Source organism: Melitaea cinxia, chromosome 20 (genome assembly GCF_905220565.1).
Source record: "Melitaea cinxia chromosome 20, ilMelCinx1.1, whole genome shotgun sequence".
In the NCBI taxonomy this organism is placed as follows: Eukaryota; Metazoa; Arthropoda; class Insecta; order Lepidoptera; family Nymphalidae; genus Melitaea; species Melitaea cinxia.
In genome coordinates, this window is record NC_059413.1 from 12,334,046 (window position 1) to 12,358,004 (window position 23,959).

At 38.8% G+C, this 23,959-nt stretch overlaps 1 protein-coding gene across 1 annotated transcript in view; it reads right to left on the reverse strand.

The window, feature by feature from the left end:
• Positions 1 to 23,959, reverse strand: part of LOC123663282 (carboxypeptidase D-like) — a 48,799-nt gene that overhangs the window by 11,157 nt on the left and 13,683 nt on the right. Inside the window, exons 8-18 of the mRNA XM_045597972.1 lie at positions 22,872 to 23,068; positions 22,157 to 22,348; positions 20,716 to 20,801; positions 13,130 to 13,330; positions 12,208 to 12,293; positions 11,289 to 11,445; positions 9,801 to 9,967; positions 9,028 to 9,138; positions 4,901 to 5,057; positions 3,824 to 4,490; positions 3,180 to 3,352 (exon numbers count right to left, since the gene is read on the reverse strand). Coding sequence (XP_045453928.1) covers positions 3,180 to 3,352; positions 3,824 to 4,490; positions 4,901 to 5,057; positions 9,028 to 9,138; positions 9,801 to 9,967; positions 11,289 to 11,445; positions 12,208 to 12,293; positions 13,130 to 13,330; positions 20,716 to 20,801; positions 22,157 to 22,348; positions 22,872 to 23,068 — 2,194 coding nt within the window. The remainder of the gene's footprint in view (positions 1 to 3,179; positions 3,353 to 3,823; positions 4,491 to 4,900; positions 5,058 to 9,027; positions 9,139 to 9,800; positions 9,968 to 11,288; positions 11,446 to 12,207; positions 12,294 to 13,129; positions 13,331 to 20,715; positions 20,802 to 22,156; positions 22,349 to 22,871; positions 23,069 to 23,959) is intronic.

Consider the following 23,959-nt stretch of genomic DNA (forward strand, 5'->3'; position numbering starts at 1 on the left):
CTCACCAGGTCGCGGTACCCGTGGCAGCGCACGATGACGCGGTAGTCGCCGGGCGGCAGCACGGCGCGGTAGTGTCGCACACTACACTACACTACACTACACACTGCACCGCACCTCACACACTCACCAGGTCGCGGTACCCGTGGCAGCGCACGATGACGCGGTAGTCGCCGGGCGGCAGCACGGCGCGGTAGTGTCGCACACTACACCACACTACACACTGCACCGCACCTCACACACTCACCAGGTCGCGGTACCCGTGGCAGCGCACGATGACGCGGTAGTCGCCGGGCGGCAGCACGGCGCGGTAGTGTCGCGCACTACACTACACTACACACTGCACCGCACCTCACACACAATCACCAGGTCGCGGTACCCGTGGCAGCGCACGATGACGCGGTAGTCGCCAGGTGGCAGCACGGCGCGGTAGTGTCGCACACTACACTACACTACACACTGCACCGCACCTCACACACACTCACCAGGTCGCGGTACCCGTGGCAGCGCACGATGACGCGGTAGTCGCCGGGCGGCAGCACGGCGCGGTAGTGTCGCACACTACACTACACTACACAGTGCACCGCACCTCACACACACTCACCAGGTCGCGGTACCCGTGGCAGCGCACGATGACGCGGTAGTCGCCGGGCGGCAGCACGGCGCGGTAGTGTCGCACACTACACTACACACTGCACCGCACCTCACACACTCACCAGGTCGCGGTACCCGTGGCAGCGCACGATGACGCGGTAGTCGCCGGGCGGCAGCACGGCGCGGTAGTGTCGCACACTACACCACACTACACACTGCACCGCACCTCACACACACTCACCAGGTCGCGGTACCCGTGGCAGCGCACGATGACGCGGTAGTCGCCGGGCGGCAGCACGGCGCGGTAGTGTCGCACACTACACCACACTACACACTGCACCGCACCTCACACACTCACCAGGTCGCGGTACCCGTGGCAGCGCACGATGACGCGGTAGTCGCCGGGCGGCAGCACGGCGCGGTAGTGTCGCACACTACACCACACTACACACTGCACCGCACCTCACACACTCACCAGGTCGCGGTACCCGTGGCAGCGCACGATGACGCGGTAGTCGCCGGGCGGCAGCACGGCGCGGTAGTGTCGCACACTACACTACACTACACAGTGCACCGCACCTCACACACACTCACCAGGTCGCGGTACCCGTGGCAGCGCACGATGACGCGGTAGTCGCCGGGCGGCAGCACGGCGCGGTAGTGTCGCACACTACACTACACACTGCACCGCACCTCACACACTCACCAGGTCGCGGTACCCGTGGCAGCGCACGATGACGCGGTAGTCGCCGGGCGGCAGCACGGCGCGGTAGTGTCGCACACTACACCACACTACACACTGCACCGCACCTCACACACACTCACCAGGTCGCGGTACCCGTGGCAGCGCACGATGACGCGGTAGTCGCCGGGCGGCAGCACGGCGCGGTAGTGTCGCACACTACACCACACTACACACTGCACCGCACCTCACACACTCACCAGGTCGCGGTACCCGTGGCAGCGCACGATGACGCGGTAGTCGCCGGGCGGCAGCACGGCGCGGTAGTGTCGCACACTACACCACACTACACACTGCACCGCACCTCACACACTCACCAGGTCGCGGTACCCGTGGCAGCGCACGATGACGCGGTAGTCGCCGGGCGGCAGCACGGCGCGGTAGTGTCGCACACTACACTACACTACACTACACACTGCACCGCACCTCACACACTCACCAGGTCGCGGTACCCGTGGCAGCGCACGATGACGCGGTAGTCGCCGGGCGGCAGCACGGCGCGGTAGTGTCGCACACTACACCACACTACACACTGCACCGCACCTCACACACTCACCAGGTCGCGGTACCCGTGGCAGCGCACGATGACGCGGTAGTCGCCGGGCGGCAGCACGGCGCGGTAGTGTCGCGCACTACACTACACTACACACTGCACCGCACCTCACACACAATCACCAGGTCGCGGTACCCGTGGCAGCGCACGATGACGCGGTAGTCGCCAGGTGGCAGCACGGCGCGGTAGTGTCGCACACTACACTACACTACACACTGCACCGCACCTCACACACACTCACCAGGTCGCGGTACCCGTGGCAGCGCACGATGACGCGGTAGTCGCCGGGCGGCAGCACGGCGCGGTAGTGTCGCACACTACACTACACTACACAGTGCACCGCACCTCACACACACTCACCAGGTCGCGGTACCCGTGGCAGCGCACGATGACGCGGTAGTCGCCGGGCGGCAGCACGGCGCGGTAGTGTCGCACACTACACTACACACTGCACCGCACCTCACACACTCACCAGGTCGCGGTACCCGTGGCAGCGCACGATGACGCGGTAGTCGCCGGGCGGCAGCACGGCGCGGTAGGGTCGCACACTACACCACACTACACACTGCACCGCACCTCACACACACTCACCAGGTCGCGGTACCCGTGGCAGCGCACGATGACGCGGTAGTCGCCGGGCGGCAGCACGGCGCGGTAGTGTCGCACACTACACCACACTACACACTGCACCGCACCTCACACACTCACCAGGTCGCGGTACCCGTGGCAGCGCACGATGACGCGGTAGTCGCCGGGCGGCAGCACGGCGCGGTAGTGTCGCACACTACACCACACTACACACTGCACCGCACCTCACACACTCACCAGGTCGCGGTACCCGTGGCAGCGCACGATGACGCGGTAGTCGCCGGGCGGCAGCACGGCGCGGTAGTGTCGCACACTACACCACACTACACACTGCACCGCACCTCACACACTCACCAGGTCGCGGTACCCGTGGCAGCGCACGATGACGCGGTAGTCGCCGGGCGGCAGCACGGCGCGGTAGTGTCGCACACTACACCACACTACACACTGCACCGCACCTCACACACTCACCAGGTCGCGGTACCCGTGGCAGCGCACGATGACGCGGTAGTCGCCGGGCGGCAGCACGGCGCGGTAGTGTCGCACACTACACCACACTACACACTGCACCGCACCTCACACACTCACCAGGTCGCGGTACCCGTGGCAGCGCACGATGACGCGGTAGTCGCCGGGCGGCAGCACGGCGCGGTAGTGTCGCACACTACACCACACTACACACTGCACCGCACCTCACACACTCACCAGGTCGCGGTACCCGTGGCAGCGCACGATGACGCGGTAGTCGCCGGGCGGCAGCACGGCGCGGTAGTGCGCCCTGTTACGCGACACGCGGTACGTGCGCGCGGAGCCCGCGACGGCTACGACCGCGCTCCGCATCGGCGCGCCTTGCTCGTTACGAACGAAGCCCACGACACCTGATGTCATTAACAAACATTATTAAGCGTTCAGACTCGGGGACCGTCCGTCCAAATTTTGTAACCGCCCTCCCCTTTGTCACACTTTCAGGGACCCCTAACTGGGTCTATTTGTATTTTTTTTAAATTCGTATTTAGCAGTAAATAAATAGGCTTCTGACTACGCAATGACTTCCTCACGTTATGAAAAATTAAAACAACTGTTCAGTTACGGAAAAAAAATTGTGAAGGTGACGACACCCTTGTTTGCAAACGTATTAATGGATCAAATATTTTGTATTTTTTGTGAATATTCAATTCCATAACTAATGGTGAAAAAAGAAATGACACAAACAAAATCAATCAATCTCAATTATTGGGTATAATTAGCATTGATTTATCCAATTTATTGCGAAATACTCCTTAACTCGTGTCAACCATTTATTTATAAATCTAGTAATAATGACTAGCAACAAATTTCAATTTACTTACCAGTGTTAGCTTGTTCGATAAACTTCATAATACCACGCAGATTGTTCCTCCACACCCAAGCTATATCACTCTCCAGCGGCATTTTACAGCAGCTCAGACCGACCGTCACTACCGGCACATTGAATCTTTCGAATATCAGATCTAGAAGATTCTCATGTTCCACGTTGGACATTTGTTTACAAGGATATTTGTTACTGGGCGTCCTGTTATCCTGGTATTTAAGAGCAAATTTCTCGTAAATATCCTTCGAAAAGTTTGGTATAGTCACATCTTCACTGCCAGAGGCCAAATCGAGGACCAAATCGAATCTTTCAGACTCTAACAATCCAACAAAGGCCTTTTCTCTCGTGTAATTGGACAGGGGATTCAAATTTTTCTTCGTTAGGTAGCTGTAAAGACTGCTGCCAAATTCTTCTTCTATAACGTCTAGTTCACATTTTTCTGTATGATCGTATTGCTTAAATATTTTACCATATAGAGGATCTAGATTGGGTATGAAGTGTAGTACTGCGTTCTTTAGTAATCGTTTGTGTATCGGTTCACCTATCTGGTAGGCTGTGGCAATGTGCCTTGCGAAATTCAGTAACATTTCCTGTCCTAAAGGCTGCGAACCGTATAAGTTGCTTATGAGGGCGATGTGGAATTTCGTTTCTTCTGGAGATCCAGCCTATAAAAAATTGTAAAAATTATTTGCATACCAATGTGATGTAAAAATAGTACTCAAGTAACGCCCAGATCTAAACAGCAAAAAGTATTGAATGTAAAAATTTGTATTATTACTTGTTAATTGTTATTAGACAATTTTACCTAGGTGCTCATATTTTTGTTGAATTGACCACTTTTTCTCTTAGCCCATCATGCGAATAATCTCTAACCACTCTAGAAAAGAAGCTAAACGTGTGTAGCCAATAAAGTCTAAAAGCACTTATATGTAAAAAAATTAAAATTTAAAATTACGCTTAGGCGATAACCACCAAAATTTATTCAAAGCTTAATTTTTCAGACATAGGAACTAAATATCAACAAAAGCACTAGTAAGTACACTACAACTGTCTAGTAAAATATGACACTACTTACATCATCAGTAATCTTCAGCTCGTGAAGTGTAGCGGTCTTCATGCTATCTCCAGCTCTGAACTCGGCTATATCGGGGAACCTGTTCTCTAGTTCCGCTAACTCTGAGTACATCTCCAGCGGTGAGTGGTACTGCCTATTCACTATGTTGTCTAGTACACTATGGACGTTTTATGTTATTAGTTCTTGTGTATGTATATATGTATCAGTAAATATGTGTGTGTAAGTGAGAGAGAGAAAGAGATAGAGATAGAGGTAGAGTGTGTATGAGAGAGATAGAGATAGAGAGAGAGATAGAGATAAAGGCAGAGGTAGAATGTGTATGAATGGTTGATGGAGGTGTAACATGTACTCGTATTTTGAACCATATCACGGTTTGGTACGATACAATTTTATTTAATAAAATGATCTTGTTCTTAGGTACAAACTATTATAAAATAAAATAAAAAAATCTTTTAAGTCGGCTTCTAAATCACTTTTTAAATGTCGCTTTTACAAGACATCTAAAGTTTTTTTTTGTATATTAAATGGAGCTAAATTGTACATTTACACTCTTATATATACCGGGTGATTTTGAAAGCGTTTTGGAAACGAAAATTTTGAATTATTTATCAATAACAGAAGCTATATATAACGTTAATTTAAAAATATATGTAATTTTTTTTTCATCAAAGTCGATATTCATATCGTTTACAGACAAAAAGTGAGAACCAGTAGTAGCGCTACACGGTAGGTACATTCTAAAAATAGAAATACTATACGTTTTAATATTGCGTCACAAAATCGTATTAGCCAATAAAAACAAAGCTACCGAGTTGCGCCGGAGTCGACCAATGACGGCTCACCTGTAATCGTCGGCGTCCCGCGTCCCTGGCTTTCAGTCGGTCAGTAATACCATAGCGGTACATGTGTAAACAAGGTCAAGAACGTTTAAATTATTATTCGCCGGAGTTTGAAGATGTTCTTGAGTACTTCGAGCGCGATCCCCGGCGGAGAACAAGGATGACAGCAAGAGAATTCGATGTTAGCCAAAACTTCGTATGGAAGATATTACGTACACAAGGATTACGACCGTATCATTTTCGTAAGGCTCACGTAATAAACAACGCACCGGCAAGAATCACCTTTTGCCAGTGGTTGTTAAATAATACAAACGACAACATACTCTGGACGGACGAGTCACTGTTTACTCAAGTGGGACTATACAATGTGCACAATGAGCATTACTCGGCTCTAATTAACCCCCACTTGATACGAAAAAACCATCACCAGGTTCGTTTCAGTGTGAACGTGTAGGCCGGTATTATTAACGACCAATTAATAGGGCCTATTTTTATTGAAGGTCATCTAACCGGCAACTCGTACTTAGAGATGTTAAGGAGAATAATATCTGAGTTAGTAGACGATGTGCCGTTAGCTTACTCGAGAGGTATGTACTACCAAGACGACGGCTGTCCCGCTCATTACGCGAGTGTAGTGCGTGCGTACCTGGACAATGAGTTTAGTGATAGGTGGATAGGTCGAGGAGGGCCTGTGTCTTGGCCACCTGGAAGTCTGGACTTAACGCCCTTGGATTTTTTCTTGTGGTCGGAAATAAAAAATTATACACGTCAATATGAAAGCTGTGATGATTTACGCATTGCGATAGTGGACGCTTTTGATGAAGTGAAAAGTGATAAAGACACATTAAGAAAATTGAAAGAATTGTATTAAACGTGTACGTTTGTGTATTGAACGCAGCGGACTCCATTTTGAGCAGTTGTTTCGATACAGAGAAGTGTAAATAGTGTAAATAAACTGTTAATACGTATGTAAGTTAATTATTCTGTAGATAGCTCCGATTTTTTAAATACGCCAGAAATTTATACCTACAGTCCGTTTATAAATTTATTTGTTCTGAAAAGAACAATCGTCGTTAATAATCGAAAAGAAGTTTAAATAAAATAGGTATTTCTGACGGTCCTAAGCCCGTGTAAAGTATGAAGGACAAACGAGTCTATCTACGTAAGTACTCGCTAGCTCGCGCCTATAGGTATACTTTTATCAACCAAAACGCGCACGGACGTGTTTCATTCATATAAAATAATGAATGAATGATCAGTGCCTTACTACTTTCCAAGTCGATCGAGTAAAAATGAATATTAAAATTGAAACTTTTTTTTAATCAACATTACAATTAATTTATCAATTTTTATAGGTACTATAGATGATTCCAAAGTAAAATATTTCGTTTCCAAAACGGTTATAAAATCACCGTGTATAGATATATATACCTGACTTGATTTATTATAATATTAGGAAAAATCATAAAATGTACATAAAACTATAAACAGAGACATAACTACGATTTTAGTTCGAATGACACAAAAGTTAGTAAGTGCAGAATATTAGTATGAAACGATACACAAATATGCAAGCATATACATATATTTAATTGAATAAAGGACAGCTTCGGAGGCTTGAAATACATGATTGTAAGTAAATTATAGAAAGATTTGCGTGAACAATAAGCGACATGGTACAAAGAGAATTATTAGAAATAATTACAATTTAACGTTAGGATATTATAGAAGGTTTATGATAAACAATTAATAAAATAAATATAGAATATAACATAGTTTAATATATTTTGAAACGAAGTTCCTTTTGGGGCGCTGCAGAGGGGTACTACGATTATAGCCAGCTAAAAACGTCCGTAACGTACAAAAAGCGTAAGATTATTATGTATTAATCTATGTATGATGGCTATACAGTGTCTAATGTATAGTCTACGTGATGAATGTCATTATATATTTTTATAAATCATTTTAAATAAAATAAAAGTGTTAAGATAATTTTGTGAAGTAGGTATTATCTATTAAAAAATCACAATAAAAATGGATACACATATAATTATTTTCTTTATACCTCGAATAGAGCTTGAAATTAATATTTTATAATAAGGAACTTCGTTCCTATCTGGTGTCCCATGACACCAGACGGTTGTTTAATTACAATTATATGAATAGATATGATAATTGTAATACTAATACAAAAGTATAAAATACATATTTGATCCTTATATACTTTATATAATATTATATAGACAACGATAAATATAAAAAATAATTAAATACTATATAAAATGAGATAATTACAGACATTGAAAAGAAAAATATTAAATGAATAACGACATTGTAATCAATTTTTTGTTTTTTTTTATTATAATTATGAAGTGACCAATTTTTTTGCGCTTATGATTTAAATATCATAGGTAAGTAAATTATATACTACAAAAAATTAAATATCATTTTTAAGTATACTATTGATACAGAAGAAAATAAGCAAAAACAATATACAAGGATGGATACATATAAAGCAAGTCAAATATAAGCAATAGTTTAAGTTCAGTTTCAGCAATATCTTGTGTCTAAACCATTGCTTATATTTGTCTGATGTTTTGTATCAAACCTGCTTAGGTTAAAGGCGATAACGTCCATTTATCAATTTTAGTAAAATCTACCTTTCTTTCATGATAACAATCCTAAAACATATTAAACCTTATATCATTACTAGCTGACTCGGCAAACGTTGTCTTGCCGCTAAACGCTATTTAAAAATAGGGGTTGGTGGTAGAAGGGTGAAAATTTAGGGTTGTATGAATTTTTCAACGCCAAATCATAATATAATAAAAAATAATTTGTCTAAAAATTAAAAAAAATAAATAGGGGTGGACTACCCTTAACATTTAGGGGGATGAAAAATAGATGTTGTTCGATTCTCAGACCTACCCAATATGCACATAAAATTTCATGAGAATCGGTCAAGCCGTTTCGGAGGAGTTTAACTACAAACACCGCGACACGAGAATTTTATATATTAGATAAATACCATCTATTTAGTTCAGACATAGCAAATTTTGAACTCAAAAAGTTTGAACTCAATTTTTTGACTTTATTGCTTTTAGCCTAAGCACGGCAGTATAGACACAGGAAGTGAAATAATCATAGTAAATCATATAACAAGCTAATTGCAATTAAATTCCGAAGGGAATAAGGTACAAATCAGTTTACTGGCAGTATAATAGGTAATAAAGCAAGCAAGTTTCGACTCAATCGTAAATAAGATAAGGGTCAAAATAATTAACTTACCGGAAGTCGTATGCCGATGACCAGTGTTGAGGGTCGTCAGGCATGAGTGTAAAGTTAACGCTGACTGAACCATTGGCGGGTACCGTCACTTGTTCCGTCACACTTTCGTATCTATAGAATTTTTTTAAATATTACTAGAGCGAATTTTACTGGTTACTGGTAAAGTTAAGATAGTTATCTTAGGAATAATGGTATTGATTTTTCGAGGTAGGGCATAGCAGGAGATATCCTGTTCAAAATCTGGAGCAGTCCGACTGGGGAAATAACCTTATAGAAGATCACAGCTAAATAACACCGCTGTCAAATAGTTTCGTGTTCCTGTGTTGAGTAAGATAGCCAGAGCTCTTGGGTATGGTCGGGGTTAGGGTGGGTAACGCGTCTGTTGTAAGTCTCTATAAGCTACGGTAATGGCTTACCATTAGGTGGATCTTAATCTTGTGTGACAACTCAGTCGAATGAAAAAAAAAATTAGTTATCTGACAATTAACAGTATCCAATTGATAATTTTATTGTTTACAGGCTGCCCGGGCAAACTTTCTTCTGTCAAAAGTAAATAGCAAACTTTTTAGTATTAAAACCTTCTTGGGCCTTAAGTAACATACAAAAAAATAAATTAGCCGAATTGGTCGAGCCATTCTCGAGTTATGAGCTTAGCAACATTCATTTTTATCTATATAGACTATCAAACTCCTCCTATTCGTAAAAGGACCAATAGTTGTAGTTTTATAAAGGCTTGTTATACTTCAGGTTCTTAATTAGCATTAATCTCTCACCCTTGTTTACTCGCTGTAATGTTGTAAGTGCCAGGCACGAGAAGTCTCCAGTAGTCGCCATCTTTAGCTGATCTGACGGTATGGCGGACACCGGAAACGGATATAGTGGCATTGGCGAGACTGTGTCCTATGTGACTGTGTACAAAACCATGGACACCCTTGTGGACCTATGGATAAATTTAATTGGTGAAATTATTAATGTGATACAATAGATAAAGCAATTTAATAATAAATTTACATAAATAAAATAATCGCGACTCGGCTAACTTTTTTTATTATTATTCTAAAGCACTGTAAAATGTTGTGTTTGACTAGCCCGTTGGGGCAGTTTGTAGTGACCCTGCAGCAGAAACTTCGAGGGTTGTGGGTTCGATTCCCACCCCGAGTCTGGGTGTAATATAAATATTTATTTATATATTTATATATAAATTATTTATAAGTATGTTTATCGAAAAAAAAAATGTAGCTTTATATCAGTTGGCTGTTACCTATAACACAAGCATTAAGTTGCTTACTTTAGGAACAGACGACCGTGTGTCTATTGTGTGTATATATATATATATATATATATTTATTTTACGCATTAAAAAACGAGTGTGCTTTAGACCACACGACTGAAGTAAAACTTTCTATCGTCACTAACTATATCTCCCTCTCAACTTCCATTCGCCTCGACCGATCACACTTTTCGCAACGCTCTCGTCACGCATTCGCCAGCTTACTTCCCAAGTCAAGCGTGCGTGAAGAAGTTTCACTTCAAAAAGTTAGGAAAAGTGCACAGGAAAATTGCGCGGTAATATAACGATTATTTAGACTTCACTCGTTTGAGACAGGCAACGTCTGCCGGGTCAGCTATGTTATAATATTATTATAAAATTTACTACGCTTCAGCCTGTAATATCCCACTACTGGGCATAGGCCTCTTTCCCCATGTAGGAGAACGATCAGAGCTTAATCCACCACGCTGCTCCAATGTTGGCGGATATATTTCCTACCATGAGTAACGATCGCTATCAGGTGTACATGATAACAACCGATCAAATTTACAAATTTCTATCTCTTTTTATCATATCGCAGAATAAATTTATACCTATTCTGATCTTATCTTTTAAAACGGCTAATCCTTCGTGGTAACAATTTATGGTTTTATATATTACCATGTAGTGCACATGTGAACATTGCGTTTGAAATATGGGGAACCAAAAATGTCCAGCAAACATGGTAAATATTACCATTTAAATAATAACAAACTATAGTATCACACATCACCCTAGAAACGTATTTATAAGATTTCGATCAATTCAGCCTGTAACATCCCACTGCTGGGCATAGGCCTCTTTCTCCATGTATATAGGAGAAGGACCTCCTCAATGAATTGTAACAGAGCCTCTATTGTCCTCTCTGTACGGCAAATTTTTCTAGAGTTGGTATTTTTGTTATCAGCTGCGAATCTTCAAGAGTTTTGTTAATAATGATAGATTAGCCTACTTCTTCAATGAATTCCAGTAGGGCCTCCCTGTTGTCTTCCCAGTAGGTGGGCAGGTCGTCAGCGGGAGGGAACTTGTAGCAGCCCAGTTCCAGGGTTAACTCCATGTCATTGGAGTGGAGGTAGTTCCAGTCCTGCATACCACCAGCTAGCACGTACCTGAAGGTAACGATAATTTTAACTGATAAGTAATTTTTTAGTATTTTTGAAGGTAGTAATTTTTCTTAGTACAAATTCATCAGCACATAATAATAATTTCTGATTTTCTACGCACTGTCCTATACCCTAAGTTTGTCTGGAAAAAATCGGTCTTAGCGATAAGACCGTCTTTGTACATCTTTCTTTGTATGTATGACTTTTTAACCATCTATAAAAAAAGGAGGAGGTTAGTCAATTCGACCGTGTATATATATTATGTATATTCGGAGATAGTTTCGTTTATGAACCGATTTTGATAATTCTTTTTTTGTTGAAAAGGAGATATCCCAAGGGTGGTACCAGGATAAGGAAACCAGGATCTGATGATAGAATCCCAAAGCGATTTCTTGGCAACCCTCGAAAATCGTAGTGAAGACTAGTGCATTTGTTCGTCTACTTACGTTGTATTACTTGTCGAGGTAATTGAAGTAGTTTTTTTTTTCGTTTGCGAGCAAACACAATTATTTTTAACGTTTCTTTATGGTGTGCAATGAAGAGTAGTAATTATTATTATTATTAATAATATATTATATAATTTCATATTAAATGAGCGAACCAAGCATAAACACCTAGACCACGAAAATCGTTTGTAGAGAAACTATCCACCAACCCCCAACAGAACAGCATTTTCGATTAAGCTATAGGTGTTCTCAACTATTGAGAAAACGGCCTTTGCCCAGCAGTGGGACGTTACATGCTCAACCAATAAAGATGGATACTTACCATTTAGCACCATTCGTGATTCCACCAGGAAACGTGTCACTGTTCATGTCTTTACAAGGCTGGCCGAGGTGCATTTTATGATGAGCCTGTTATAAATAGTTTCATTATTTTTTTTTTTATGTCTCTAGGTCGGCAAACAAGCGTACGGCTCACCTGATGGTAAGCGATTACCGTAGCTTATAGACGCCTGCAACACCAGAAGCATCGCAAGCGCTTTACCGACCCAATTCCCAATCCCCCCAGGAGCTCTGGTCACCTTACTCACCAACAGGAACACAATACTGCTTGAAAACAGTATTATTTAGCTGTGATCTTCTGTAAGGTCGAGGTACTACCCCAGTCGGGCTGCTCCATATTTTGAGCAGGAAATTCCTGCTGTGCCCTACCTCAGTTAAATTATAAAGTGTCCACGAGAATTCTACGTTAACTACAAGTGGTTTAACCAAACGAACTTATAGTATAGTATATAATTTCTTTGGCATATTTTATAAGGACGCAGACGATAGCGGACACACGCACGCATGCACGTAAGCTTACATTAGTAAGTTTTTTTTATACAACTAGGTCAGCAAACATGCGTACGGCTCACCATTCTATAGACGCCTGCTATACTATGGGCAAAACACATGAGTTCACGTTATTTTTGGCGTAAACTTGTGGAGGCCTATGTCCAGCAGTGGACTGTATAGGCTGTAATGATGATGATGATAGACGCCTGCAACACCAGAAGCATCGCATGCGCATACCCGACCCTATCCCCAATCCCCACCAGCTCTGGTCACCTTACTCACCACAGGAACACACTTCATTGAAAGCAATATTTTTTAGCTGTGATTATCTGTAAGTTCAAGGTACTTCCTCAGTCATGCTGCTCCTGATTTTGACAGATTCTACTGTACTCGATAAGTAAATTTAAACTCACATTAGAATAAACATGGGCAAGATGAACGAACACCGGATTATCCGGAGAGGGGTTCTCTTGACCGTTCTTCATATCCTTGTTCCCATCGTACGGGTAGTTGGCTACCAGCGAGCCTCCGTGCAAGTTAGCTGATAACACGAATGGCAGAGATAGTGTCCAGTTCATCACTGCTAGCGTTTCCGGTTCCGGTGTTTGGTTATCCTAGGAAATAACAATTGAATCTGGTATTTTGTCTGGTGAAACTAATTTTCAATATAAAATATGGTTAAATTCAAAAAGTCTAAAGTAAAATCATGACATTAATATCTCATATACCCCCTTCCTACCTGCCTTCTGCAGCGTAGGAGTATATCGGATGGTACAATAACAGTGGTACAAAGGCTTGCATGTCGTAAATACGCTAAATATTTGAGTGACTAAAAGTGACTTTTCTATTGGATTGTTAATTTTATATATATTAATAGCTGACTCCGCAAACTTTGTTCTGCCATATATTATATTATTAATCCGCTAACCTCCCCCCTCCGCATAACTTGGGTTATAAAAAATAAATGTTGGCCGATTCTCAGACCTACTCGGTGTGCACACGAAATTTCATAAAAATCGGTTCAGCCGTTTCGGAGGAGTATGGAAACTAACACACTGTGACACGAGAATTTTATATACAAGATTATTTTATTTATTTATATTTAGATATTATATTGTCTGGAAGACCGCCTTTTTCACACATTCTTTTTTCTTGCATATTTTATGTTACATGTATTGTTTTTGGTTTTACAATAAAGTATATTTATATTGTATGTGTATTGTTTTTTCCTAAAGCTGACATTGTAATTGTTGTCGCTACCTTAAAAAACTCCACTCTGTAACTTATTGTTTAACGATAGAAACCTGTTTATATGTACTAAGTGATGTATCTAGACAAGTTTACGGGAGCGCGAAAGGGCTTTTTAAAAAAATATTACATTAATTAAACTAAAACTATTTAATTAAAAATTAATTAAAATTACAGTGGACACGTCCGAACAGAATTACATGCTCTGGATTAATCGTTGATTTAATTCTAATTAAACTTTCTCAAGACATATGATCCCAAAGCATGAGACAACGTGAGATATCATTTGTTATTCCTATTCCGCTGATTAAGCATTTACTTGTACTGTTCTCATGCCTTGGTCCAACATAACTCTTCCCCCCTTAAGTTCGAAACCGTCGGAAGAATTTGACTTCTGAAGGTTTCGACCCTTGCTTAAAATTTTATTCTTAACACTTTTTATAACTAAAATTAAACAAATAGTAATTAATATAAGATATAAAATTAGAGTTCCTACACTGACACTGTTAACTTTTATTATTGATTTAATTTCACTTTCACTTTCACTTGAACTTTTCATTTTTAAGGCCGCAGATAGATACTTTATGTCATCCAAATTAATTCCCTTAATATCAATCGGATCGACAGGAATAGGGAGTTCCTTCTTTGGCTGAGGTAAATTAATAATAGGTGTCACCTTGTATTCAAATTTTTCCAATGTGTGTTGAAGATAATATAAATGAAGATCATTGAGTAGAATCTCGCAGCCAGGATCTATTTGAACAAGATAAGTTCCCATCATAGATGTTTTTGTTATATGGTTTTCACATTTGTAAGACATTACTTCCTTATTTCGTGAATATATTATCCAACGGGCAGAAGAAAGACGTTGTGCTTTAACTTCTTCGATATGAACTACTCGTCTATGACATTGAGTTAAGTCATTGTGAAATTGCATCAATTGTTCCATACACGTTATCGTTGAGTAAGGGATAAAATTATGTTCAGTGCATATGTACTGATTATCGCCGAACACATGTTGACACGGAGACGCGACCGGCAAGTACTTCGAACCTTTCACCATAAGGAAGGGATATTCGGGAATAATAATGAAAGTTTTGTTTTTAATTTGATCAAAAATAGGCAATGAATAAATTTTATAATAATTATACGTATTATTATCTGTAAGAGGAACTTCTATTATAAATGTTATCTGGTTTCCTTTTACATACGCCTTAACAGACAATGTTCGCTCTATTTTAATTATATTACTTTCTGTTACAGGATACAATAAACTATGATATTTTTCTATAGAAGAAAATATGTAAAACAATTCAGTAGAATTAATTATTGATTGATGTAGCACAGAAATTTTACTAAAGGCTAAGGCTGTCTCAATTTCATTGAGTGTTATATATATTGAACGGAAATTATTAATAAACGTACTATATATACTTAGAACATAAGTGGAATATATTGAGTTTTCTTCTTTTGTCACCATGTCTTTCAACATACTTTCTACGCGTTTTAAACGTTCATTAATAATTAAAGAATTGTTATATAAAATTTCTGTACTATTAATAGAATAATCCAACATTTTGGAAACCAGGGTAATTTTATTATCGATTAAATTTTGTTTGTTATATAATTTGTTAATAAGATTATCATAGTAAAGCGCGTCTTCGTGATCTAAGTTACCAGTTATCGATTTTATAATAGAACCTACGGGATTAAGCAAACCTCTTCGAAATCTTTTTGTTGGTGCTATCTGTTTTGCCTTTTCTATAGTTATATCTTTTAAATATTCTACTTGCATTTTCATATTACTAAATTCATACATATAAGGTTTATCTATATTAATTACTCTATTAAAATCACTATACTTATTTATATTAAACTCTAAATCGACAAATATAGAACTTAAATCTAATACTTTTATGATTAACCACTTATTTTCTTGTTTATAGGCCTGACCTTGTTTGACAGGCAACAGGCCTGGGTTACCTTCAATCTTTTGAAGTTGAAGGGATTGGGTCTCCTTCATCATCGCCAGGGCGATTAAGCACCACCTGTGGAGGTCGTTTTATATTTTTTAATGGAACCTTAGTTCTCCGCTTTCTAATCCTTACAGGCACTAAATTACGATTAATTATACGTTTGATACATTTTTTTATATTAATAGTGCCTTTCTTAAATAAGGAAATTATTATATTTGCGAAATCTTTCCTATGTTCCTGGTGTTCAAAATATATAAAATATTTAATTTTGGGCCGGATATACTCTTTAAGGAATTGTTTTATTAATTGTAAATTATTTAAGGGTAAGAAAACTTCAAGGATTTTCTGTTTTGACCTTGTTAAATACTTAACCTGGATTTCGTTTTTAAGCCACGAAAATACTAATATCTGATTAGGTTTAGTATCGATAGCTTCATTTAAAATTGGAATACCAGAAGAATCGCATTCTACATTTGAGTGGACTGTCTCAATACTAGTTCTAGAATCGGAATGATGTGAAGGTTCGACTTCAGATAAATCTCTGGAACCTGCTGATATTGTCGCCTCAGAGTCAGTTACAGTTAAAGTTCTAGAATCGTCTGTACTACGTCTTTGGGATAGTTCTAAAATTTGGTCTGTCACGTCACGTAAGTGTTCTTGGAGTTGGGATTCTCTATCATCAACATTTACTGACATGGAGGTATTATCGTCTGACCCTATTGCATTTAATTTTATACGTGAAAGAGCATCTGCGTTTGTATTCTGCTTACCCTTTTTATAAACTACTTCGAAGTCATATTCTTGCAAGCGTAACCGCCAACGCGTTAACTTACTATTTGGCTCCTTAAGAGAATATAACCAAGCTAACGGGCGGTGGTCAGTGTAAATTGTGAATTTTCGGCCATATAGATATGGGCGAAAATGCTTTACTGCCCAAATTATTGCTAATAACTCACGCTCAAACGTGACTCGGTTTCACTAAGGGTTCTACTGGCGTAAGCAACAGGACGATCACTACCCATAACACCCTGAGATAACACTGCTCCTAGCGCTACAGCGGAAGCATCGGTTGTAAGTATAAAGGCTTTATCGTAATCAGGATATTGTAAAAGCGGTGCATTTGTTAATAATTCTTTACATTTTTGGAAAGCTTCAATGTATTTATCATCTATTATTATTTTATTGCGTTTTTTTTAAACACGAGGTCAAGGGTTGTGTAATTTTAGCAAAGTCCTTTATGAAACGTCTATAATATCCTATTAATCCGAGAAAACTTTTAATTTCTGTTGTTGTTTTTGGCAATGGAAAATCTAATACTGCTTTTATCTTATCGTTATTGGGTTTCAGTCCGTCTTTTGTGATTGTATGTCCTAAGTAAAGGACTTCTTTTCTTAGAAATTCTGACTTATCAAGTTGTACTTTTAAATTCGTTTTACTATAGCTATAACTATTCTAAGGCTATTAATGTGTTCTTCTAAGCTAGGTGAAAATATAATTATATCGTCAAGATATACCATGCAATGTATACCCTGAAGGCCCTTAAGGACATTGTCCATGGTTCTTTGGAAGGTTGCAGGGGCAGTTTTTAATCCAAATGGCATCCTCAAAAACTCATAATGCCCTGACTGAGTACTAAAAGCGGTTTTATGTCGGCCAGTTTCATTAATTTCGATTTGGTGATATCCACTAGCTAAGTCTAGCGTAGAAAAATATATACTTTTACCTAATTTATCGAATAAGTCCGTGATATTAGGTAGGGGATATTTATCGTCAATAGTTATTTCGTTAAGTCGTCGATAGTCTACCACCATTCTATATTTTACTTCACCAGAGGCATCCATTTTCTTAGGGACCAGGTGAACGGGTGCACTCCAAGGTGAATAAGATGGTTGAATTACGTTATTGTCTAAAAGCTTTTCTACCTGTCTTTTAATTTCTTCGGCTTGTGCAGGGGCTTGCCTATATGGTTTTATATATATAGGGTCTTCATTTCTTGTTCTAATAAAATGTTTTACGTTATTCGTGAATGTCAACGGTAATTGGTCGCAATAGAAAATGTCTTTATATTCTTGACAAAGAGAAAATATTTTATTCTTCTCTTCATCATTCATATGATCTAGCCTTAATTTATTAAGATTTTCTAATAACAATCGATTTTCCTCTGATTCTCTTCCATCTTTCATACAGTTGACCTTGCACTCGACATTTTCAAATTTTGATACTTTAAATGGGGATTTAATAGTTAGTGTCATAGGTTCATCTAAGGTATTTTGAATTACTGTTTTTGCATAGCCGTTTACACATCTCACTATCGCACTTGGCATTCTCACACCCTTACAAAATTCGGTAAAGTTAACGATAGCATCACCTGAATGTTGATTTGTTGGTATGCTTACTCTTAATTCAGAACGCGGCGGAAGCTTAAGGATATATTCTGTATCATTATATGTAATAGGAATTCGCGCGGAATTAGTTCTTAATATTTTATGTTTTAAATCAATAATTGCATCTAACCGTTTTAAAAGGTCATTACCAATTAACCCGTCATATTTTGGATCTACATTATATACGTAAAATTTTTGTAAACTATTACTATTGAAGGTTGGCATTAAAGGTATTTTAATAACCTCATTATGTGAACTAGTAGAATGCGTGCTTATTACTTCAAACGGTTCGTATGTTAAAAAGTTACGAAAATAATAATACGCCTTTTCAGGGCTAATAAAGGAACGCGTACTTCCAGTATCTATCATAAATTTTGCATTTATTTCAGGTATATATATGTACGGTAATTTTAAATGTGTTTCGCAGTTTAATTCTATCGATTCTGTAGGTTTGAGGCAAGTATGGAAAAATTTTCTTCCTTATCATCATTATCAAGGTCAATAGGATTTTCTTCGTCAGTCTGCTCGTCTGTTAGTTCTACATAGTCTGTTATGTCATAATTGTTGTCATGAGAGTCGGTTTCTGAAATATAGAACCCAGGGTCATAGTTGTTGCCGCTGTCGTAATAATTGCAGTCCTGAGTATACGTTTCATTAATCGGGAAACTCGGTTTATTATTAGTTATCGTTCTCATCGACACGTCATTTAGTCCTTGTCCGTCTGGTCTAAAATTAGGCTTATAACCAAATTGTGTTGGGGGTTTATAATTATTATAATTAAATGGAGGTCGATACCCTAATTGTTGTACAGGACGGTGTCCGTACTGAGGATTAATTCTCGGTGGTGGTATTTGTGGTCCCTTCGGAATTCCATATTTGAATTGAGAAAAATTTGGTCTAAAACCTGTAGGCATAGGCATAGGTGCTTTTTGATTTCCTTGAGGTATTCCAAATTTATATTTAAGTTGTTGGTTGTATGAATTAAATGTCATAGGTAGATTAGACTTATTCGCAAAATTTAATTTTGAATTCGGTAAATTTGAAATTTTATTACGCTGATTATACTGTTCGTGAAAGTTTACTTCTTCTAAAACAATGCTCAACGCAGATTCTAATGATGTCCCTGATTTTAATCTAACTATTCTAACCATATTTTCGGGTAAATTATAAAGAAAAACGTTAAGGGATGTATTATTGTAAATAACTATTTTACTTTGCCTAATATCCTCGTTTAATATTTGATTAACCTTAGATAATAAAACAGAACGCACTGATTGGATTCTATTACAAAAATCAAGGTAACTTTCTCCCGATTTTATTTTTAAATTTTCTAATTCTATTGCGATACATTCTTCGCTTCGCGGATCTCCAAAATGTTGTATTAATAAATCTTTAAATTCACTCCATGAAACAATATCTTCACGCTCACTGATAAGCGCGGCAGCGTCATCGACTAAGCGACTCGTTATGCTATGCATAATATAAACATTTTGCACATCACTGCCTTGAAATTTATTAATTACATATTCACATTTTCTTATAAATAAGTTTAATTGACGTTTATCGCCACCAAAAAGAGGAATTAATTTTAATATTTCGTTTGGAATCAGAGTTATTTGTTCCATTTTTTTTTATCGTTAATAAAAAGTTTTATAACTAAAAATATTAATTTTACACACAAATTATGTTAATAATATTTCAATGATTTTGAATTGAAATATTAAATTAATAATATATTAAACAATTTCTTCAAATTATTTTTATCAAAGTACAAATTTAATATTTAAATTAATTATTAACAAAAATACGTAAGAAAACCAGAAAACGTTATAATAGGAGAAGTCTTATCCCAAAATAACAAGAGACAGAAGGAAGGTGAAAAGTTCTACTCACCAACCGGTCACCAGCATCGCCAGCTCCTGGACTCCTCGATCACTGTCTTATTTATTTGGTTCGGGATTGTTTCTTACAGACCTTCAAAAGCCCAATTATTCGCTGATTTTGAAGACGAATTCTTAAGAACGAAGGCTGTAATTATTTTGAAACAATCCTACCGGCTGCGCCAGACAAGTTTACGGGAGCGCGAAAGGGCTTTTTAAAAAAATATTACATTAATTAAACTAAAACTATTTAATTAAAAATTAATTAAAATTACAGTGGACACGTCCGAACAGAATTACATGCTCTGGATTAATCGTTGATTTTATTCTAATTAAACTTTCTCAAGACATATGATCCCAAAGCATGAGACAACGTGAGATATCATTTGTTATTCCTATTCCGCTGATTAAGCATTTACTTGTACTGTTCTCATGCCTTGGTCCAACATAACTATCTACTAAAAGATAAAAAAAAAAATGATATGAAAATAAAAATATATTGGATATCTACCGAAGTTGGTCCAAACTGATCTGGAAAGTTTCTATTGAGATCGACGTCATGCGCATTCGCTCTGCCACGAATGCTGCTATAATCCTCTGTAATTGAAAACATGAAAATGGGTTTTAATTTGTAAAAAAAAAATTATTCGTGTCAAAGCAAATTTCATTCTTTCAAGCAGAAAACTCATTCGGAAAACTTAAACACACTCATTTGTATTATAGTCTATAATTGAACACAGGAAAATGATTTTTTTAATTTGAGAATAAGGGTTATACGCGCCACAAAGTTCATTCTTTCAAGCAGAAAACTCATTCGGAAAACTTAAACAGACACACACATATGTAAAATCGAAAAAAGTATTCATGGAACTTAGCTAAGCCTGGTTAACAGAGTGCCTAGTGCGAGTTTTGTTTAATCCGTCTCGCAATAACGGGCGTAAATTTTAACTTCATTTTGTATGGGAATTTCGGCATTTCAACCTAGTTCTCACGTTTGCCGCTAGATGACTCTGTATCGTATTCTATTCTTTATCGTCTAGGCTGCACTGTTTAAATTCCCATACAAAATAATCTTCACGTATAAACGCGTTTCTGTTATGTTTCTTTGAATAAAACTCGCACTACGCACACAGAAAATAACTCAAAATCACACAGATAACTTCTGCAAAATGCAAGAATTATCGTCAAAACAGACAGTCAACTTCTTACCAACGTTTTGCATTTTTTGGCAGCGTCTTGTCGCAATTTATACTTATGATATATGGTATAAAATGAAATTTATTAATATTTACGTTAAGTGAATCCTACAATTTGTTGTGTGGTTACGGCAGTAAGAATATAGCTACCCCCTCTCTTCCCGCGGGAGTCGTAAGAGGCGACTAAGGGATAACACAGTTCCGCTACCACCTTGGAACTTAAAAAGCCGACCGATGGCGGAATAACCATCCAACTATCGCTTCAGCCTTGTAATATCCCACTACTGGGCATAGGCCTCTTTCCCCATGTAGAAGGATTAGAGCTTAATTCACCATACCGCTCCGATGCGGGTTGGTGGATATATTCCCTACTGTGAGTAACGATCGCTATCAGGTGTACATGATAACAACCGGGACTGACTGCTTAACGTGCTCTCCGAGGCACAGTGGGCAGACCAACAAGGACTGCACAAACACCCAGACTACGGCAAACACTAATGGCCAATACAAATGTTTGTCATGTGCGGGGATCGAAATCGCAACCTTCAACAACAGGTACAATCCATGGCTGTGACCGTTGCGCATCTTAGACCCACAAAAACACAATGAGACATAACTCCTAATAGAATATACAGAATAAGTCTAGTGTATTTTTGACTTTTAGTCTATAGTAATAGGTCTACTATTGAAAAAACATGCTACAATATTAAGTGTTACATAAATATATTAATAATCAAAAAACACAAAGCCACTCACTGACTCTAGCATGCTCATATCCGTCTGGGTTCATACTGGGCATAAGGTGGACCCTTGTGTTGTTCAGGATCGTCTGGACGCGAAGGTCGTTGGAGTATTGCTGGCAGAGGTACTTGGCAAGAAGCAGAAGCAGTTCTCTACCTACTACCTCGTTGCCGTGCATGTTGGCTACGTACTTGAATTCCGGTTTTCCTGGTATACGAGGATTACAATGTTTTAGACAATGTCAAAGGTAACAAATGATGCGTTTAAATATTTAGAAGAAAATTACTCGTTTATTGAATATGTATGATTTGGATAACTTTGTAATTTTTATAACCAATTAATTCAATTAAACCGGTACGGTTTGTAAAAAAAAACGAATTATTTTCTGGGTATAGGTAACATAAATCCTTAAGTAGACATCTTGTGAAAACTGCTTATGTAAGAAATTCTGAAATATGTATTTTCACTAAGAGTGAGGTCGATAACCCGTCTTAGAAAAGGGTATTTTTCAGTCGCACATTTAATATCCTCAAAAAGTGGTAATGTAAATAATCAAATATAAAAAGAACCTTTTAGAATAGTATCAGTAATTTATGGAATTAATAATATGAAGAAAAAAAAACATATACAGAAACCTTGTGATAGACATTTGACATCGAGTTATAAGAAAGAGATAGGCTTACTTCGGTATCCGTCACTCATATAATACTCAAAATATACATATACTTACCGGGTATATGCTTTCCAGGATCCTTGGTAATTTCTAGGACATAAAGATCTCTTTCCTCAACGGATTTTCCGATACTATACAGTCTCGTGATATCTGGGTATGATACAGCCAGATCTCGAAGGAACTGCTCCATTTTCACGTAATTGTGATGAGTGAAGTCCTCTGCGGAGAGACCATCGATGGTATGACGTCGATACCTGTTACGCGCTCCCGATTTGCCCCGTTTTGTACCTTTGAATGGTATAGCTTTAATACCCACTATTGTCACAGACTAAAAATGTTTAACGGTGATTTGGTCGAACAACTGCCGTTAGTGGGAAAAATTTGAAGGCGTGTTATTTACTGTGTTTTATATGCATCTTTAGATAAGAATTTAAGAAATATGAAATAAAAAAACTTAATTAATATGCTTTTCAACATTTATATTATGTACAGGTTGAGTTTATTATTTTTTAATACGCCACAAAAAGTTAATTTATACAAAGAAAAAATAATAAAGTAAAAAAGGGAAATAAAAGAGCTGGGCAAATCACGAGTGTGTAACAGGAGTAAGAATTAACCCAACACCGAAGTGTGAGACATTATATGAAAGCGAATGAAATAAAAAATTAAACAATAAAAAAAAAAAAAGAAAAAAAAACATTAAATAGCAATAGATGTTACTAGATTATTTATTGAGATTATTATACACCAATGTGCATTCAGCATTTCTTTAGTTAATAATTACTTTTTTAAAGCCGGTTTCTATATTCTAAAAACCTTTCGTTTTGATTAGTCATCGTTAAATGTCAAAAACTTTGTGTACGACAATGAACAATTCGCAAAAGATAATAGATAAGCAAAACGATTCGTTTTCTGAACATAGCAACCAGGCTTTATAGGACTTATGGCAATTTGTTTTAGATGTTCTCTTATAAAGACTAACCATCACAACATCAGATTTAGTTTGGGAATAAAATAATAGAGAAAACAAACATAACATTAAAACTAGGTCTGATTCAAATTTTAATTTTATTGTGTTTTCTTATTCGTTTAGTCGAACAATTGCATAATTTTCACATTTTTTATACGTTTACATATATTTATTG